This window comes from Pongo abelii, chromosome 4, assembly GCF_028885655.2.
Source record: "Pongo abelii isolate AG06213 chromosome 4, NHGRI_mPonAbe1-v2.0_pri, whole genome shotgun sequence".
NCBI classification, from domain to species: Eukaryota; Metazoa; Chordata; class Mammalia; order Primates; family Hominidae; genus Pongo; species Pongo abelii.
Genome location: NC_071989.2, coordinates 157450342 through 157455222, shown reverse-complemented (window position 1 = coordinate 157455222; position 4881 = coordinate 157450342). Strand labels below are relative to the sequence as shown.

The window sequence follows — 4881 nt, the reverse complement described above, 5'->3', positions numbered from 1 at the left end:
CTTTTGTCTCTATTGCAGGTTATTTGTTTATGCTCTAAATTTTGTGTTAAGGACAAAAGAAAAATATATTGGCTTAAATGAATGTGTTATGTTATAGCCCCAGTTGAGGGTGAGGAAAGAACTCAATGCTAATGTGGTGGAGAGAATGCAGCAGCTCCTGGAATAGCAGTTGGTTTCCCTGGCTTGAGTCCCACTCTGACATCCTTGGCTGCTTACCTTGGGCAAGCCCTTCACCTCACAGTGTTTCAGTCTCTTCAGATGTTAAATACTTCCTATGGGCTCTTCCATGTCTGAGATCTTATGAGGCTATGGGGAGCATGAATATTAGCCAAAGAAGCTGCCCAAATCTTTGAGTGTGGGGACCAGAGCAGTAGAAAGAGAATGTGATAATAGGTATGAAAACCCTTGGAAAAAAGTAAAAGCACTGAATGACACACATTCTCCAATTTGCCATGGCATATTCCAAAATCACAGGCGCCTAACATTCTCCTGATTGCTCAGTGCTCACCCAAACGTCCCATCATTGAGTTGACAGGAAGCAGAGAAGGCCAATGCTTTTCTGGTTGGGGACCTTGGCTGCGACAGAAAGGAAGAGGGAAGTGGAGTCAGCTTCACGAGCCAGTGAAATGGCAATGAACCCTGCAGGCTGATCTGCTCTAGCCTGGCGTTGCCAAGGAGGACGATCCACTTCATCAAACCTGGGCCAAGCTCTGGCTCAGACACACAGGCAAAAATAGAAAGGGGCTGGGAGAAGAAATGTGTTTACTTTTGTGATTTCCCCTAATGTGCCTCTTGACAGTATTATAATCTCTTCACAAACAGGAGTCATGGCCCACAGGCCTCACCTCCATTGATAAACCCTCTCAAACAATTCATGTACAGACCTGAAGCCCTCTTAACATTTTGTGGTCAGTATTTGGGCAGCTAGGAAACAAGTTTAGAAGGCAGCATAATGGAATGGAAAGAGTGCTGGCGAGGGTCTGTTACTGCCTAGGTGAACTGTGAAAATCCCTCTCTGAGGCTCTGCACAATCAAGCACTTGCATTAGAAAGAATGTATATATCTGCTGAGGTTTTTACAGTTTCTACCAGTGACTCTCAACCAGGGGCTAATTCACACCTCAGGGGCTCTTTTGCAATGTCTGGAAACATTTTTGCTTGTTATAAGCAGGGAGTGCTATTGGCATCTAATGAACAGACGCCAGAGGTGCTAAACATACAATGATGCAGCCCCCACAACAAAGAGTTATTTGGTCCAAAATGCTAACAGTGCTAAGACTCAGAACCTTGGTTTATACTGAATCGAGGAGAGTCAGTGGGAGAAGAAAACAGGGACCGAAGGAAAGAAGGAAAAGGGGTTAAATTTCTGTTTCTAGGTCATGAGGTATCCATCAGTTATGTATTCTCCAGCTTTTCTCCCCATGACCAATGGCTTTTGAATTTTCCCTCAGAATTAACGGGGCCGTGTTTGAGTAGCTTCCTCATAAGAACATCTTCCTTATGCCTAAAATGCCAAGCCCTGATGCAGTACAAAGAGCTCCACTATAACACATGGCCAAGACATAAATATAAACAGTTTTACAACAAGTAGAACTGGAAGGTGGGTGGTGGGGGCGCGTGGAGGAAAAAAAAACATATCCCTTTAACTCCTCTTCTGTGAGTCAGTGTTTCTGAGGTAACAACACAGAACAATAACCATAGGGAGAGTTGAGCTATACTAAGAGCAGGCAGAACTGATTTGGGGCACAAGTGTCAGGAGAGATGCAGCTTTGCAGCAGCAGATTCAAAGGCAAATGAAAGGGTTAAGCAATCTGTGCGTGTCATTCTTGTATCATTCTACATTAAGTCATGGGCAGTAATTACAAGCAGTTACCTGTGGTTTCCAGTGGGGGAGGCAACGGCACTCCAGTCAAGGGGTTTTGGAGAAACAGGTGCAATGAAGGCATGGTCAAACAATTTATTTACTGTAAACTTTAGACTTTGCTCAGGAAAACAACTGAAGCTGCTCCTCAAATTCCTGCCTAAAATACCCCGTGTGAGCAAATAAGAGGAGCAGGTAAGAGTCCATGTTCACAGCTGAAAGGTCTGAGATACTCAAAATCCTCAAGTCCAAGGGTGTAGGAAGGAAAAATCTCCTTCAGATACAAATTACCAGCAGCAACATATTACCCCTAATACTTGAATAGTGAGGTAGATACATGGAAAAGTCATGAAAACATAGCAGACTCAGGTCCTCTAGGACTAAAGCTCTTTAGACATAAACTTACAAATTCCATGCAAAGAGGAACTGAACTGTACAAATAACAAATAATCACTCAAATAAGTTTACTCTCTTTTTACAGCTTAAAAAAATAAAAAAGGCAGAAGGATGCCCCTCCTCCTGCGTATCTCTATACAATTTTATTCTAAGTTTATTACCCTCAAGTTAAATAGTCTGTTTAGTGTTCTGTTGGGGGGGGCGGTTCTTAAAAAGTAGAAAAACTGCTTTACAGCAGTGAGTCATTTGTACTACCATTCCTCCCTTGTGAATCAATGTTATCGCTAGGCACAGTACCTTGATGGCCCACAAAGTCTTCCGTGCCTGGGAGGTCTTCACACAGCAGTTTATTTTCTTTCTCCTGTTCCAGGTGATATCCACTCTGCTCCCCTGTGTTGCCGTTGCTGTTGCTGGAGTAGCCATTCCCATAGGCCTTCAAAGAAGACCTGCTCAGGCACAGAAGCTCCTGGAAGGCAATCCTGAAATCTGGGCTCCGGCAGTAGATAAGGGGATTGAAACCAGAATTGACATAGCCTATCCAATTTAGGAGGATGTAAACCTCCTTACGGATGAGGTTATCCTGGATCACATGCACAATGTTAACGATGAAGAAGGGCAGCCAGCAGAGGGTGAAAGTGCCCATGATGATGCCTAACGTCTTGAGGGCTTTGTGCTCCTTCAAGCAGAACTTGGAAGATCTGCGGAGTCCATGCCCCGTCTGCCCATCCTGCTCCACCTGGCTAAGGTTCTGGGCATGGAAGCGGCCCTCAGATTTGTCAATCTTCTGGAGCTGCCTTTTGGCCTCCTGAAAGACCCTGGAGTAGACGAAGACCATGATCACCAGGGGAACGTAGAAGGACACGATGGAAGAGGCAATGGCATAGGCTTGGTTCGTGAAGAAGTCACAGCAGGTCTCATTGGCATAGCAGTTGATGGCTTCCTGGTGAGTGGCCCTGTACCAGTGCATCTGAATGGGCAAGAAGGAGGTAAGGCCTGACACGATCCACACCATCAGAATGATCACCCGGGCCTTATTCTTGGTCAGCAGGCTCTGGTACTTGAAGGGTGAAGTAATGGCAAAGTAGCGATCCACTGCGATCACGCACAGGGTCTCAATGCTGGCTGTGACGCACAGCACATCAATGGAAGTCCAAAACTCGCACCAGAAGTTGCCAAAAGTCCACATTTTCATAAGAATATGGGCGGCCCCAAACGGCACCACTGCCAGGCCCATGACCAAGTCAGCACAGGCCAGTGAAGTGATGAAGTAGTTGGTGACCGTCTGCAGACGCTCGAACTTGGCAATGGCTGTGATGACCAGCACATTGCCAAACACGATGGCCAGGACGATGAGAGACATGACGATGCCCATGCCCACTACCCACGCCTCGTCCCTTTCCTGCGTGACTTCGTGGTCCGGCGCATGGCTTCCATTGGGTGCCAGCAAGAAGGCGCTGCCGTTCCCGGGTTGCCCCATGGCGCGCAGTCTGGCAGGTGAGCGCACTGGCTGGGGGCGCCTCAGCGGGCGGACCCACGGCGGGGCTCTGCGGGCCGCGAGCGGACGCCCGGAAGCCTCATTCAGCGGCCGTGGGGTGGGTGTGGTGGGGACACGTCCTGCACACTCAGCTTGTCGGGTGCTAGGGGCTCGCGGTGCCCGCCAGTTCCAGTCCGTGCTCTGGAGAAGCCGCCTCGGAGTGCGCTCTGCCCGTTATGTGCACAGGACTTTAGGGGAACTGCCCTCGCCGTGACGTACGGGAACTTTCGGCCAATGGCACGCCGGCAGCCGCGAAGGGGCGACGCACTCCTCCCCTTTCCTCCCCTCCCCTCGCCCTCCCTCTCCGCGGGCTGGCCGGGGCGGAGCCCAGCTGCTCCCTGGCGGGCGGGCCACCACTGCTTCCCGGCTACCCTGGCTGGCCCCAGAGGGCTAAAGCTGGAGCTGGTGTGCTTACCAGCCAACCCGGGAGCTTTTGGCTCTTCTGTGGCCGCTACCTGCCTGCCCTGCGCGGCTTGAGGTCTCAAGGCAGAGGGCAGCACACCGGCACTGCCCCACATTCGGAAGGAAACGAGAGCGCCCACCGAGGCACGCCCATACAGGCACAAATACATCCCAGCAGACATGCTCAGACTTATACCGAACCACAGCCATAGATACTGAGACACACCCTCCCAGCTCACCGACATGCACACTCGCGCGCGCGCTCACACAGAAGCCATCCGGCACAAAGTCACCCCTGTCCAACACAGAAACGCGGCCAGAAACAAACACAGAAGCACCCAGAAGCACAAAGACATGGTGACACACACAGAAAGTAAACACACACGCTGACTTGGAGGCATCCAGAGCGACACAGACACGGATGTCTCCATCTGGGTACTCACAAACTTGCCTCACTCGAGCACTGATAATGCCCCCCTCCCAACATACACCCGGTAACCCAGTATATTCCCTTTCAAACATTTGGCAAGAGCACAGGAGGTGACTTCAACAGCTGCCGATTTCCTCAGCACACTTGCTGTCAAGTACTTTCGGTGCCCTCCTTGGGAATTTGCAGGCACGAAGACAGTTTTACCCTTTGGATTTCATCTGGAGCGGGGGTATGCATGTATGTATTTTGGGACAGAGAG

At 49.9% G+C, this 4881-nt stretch overlaps 1 protein-coding gene across 1 annotated transcript; it reads right to left on the bottom strand.

Moving 5' to 3' along the window:
* Positions 1-1942: 1942 nt before the first annotated feature.
* ADRB2 (adrenoceptor beta 2) lies at positions 1943-3967 on the bottom strand. Its single transcript, XM_063724310.1, has one exon. It carries the CDS (start codon positions 3731-3733, stop codon positions 2486-2488), a length of 1248 nt encoding a protein of 415 aa, XP_063580380.1. The 5' UTR covers positions 3734-3967; the 3' UTR covers positions 1943-2485.
* Positions 3968-4881: the final 914 nt, after the last annotated feature.

Excerpts from the sequence above, each read along its gene's own strand:
- ADRB2 (XM_063724310.1), bottom strand. The coding sequence starts at position 3,733 with ATGGGGCAACCCGGGAACGGCAGCGCCTTCTTGCTGGCACCCAATGGA.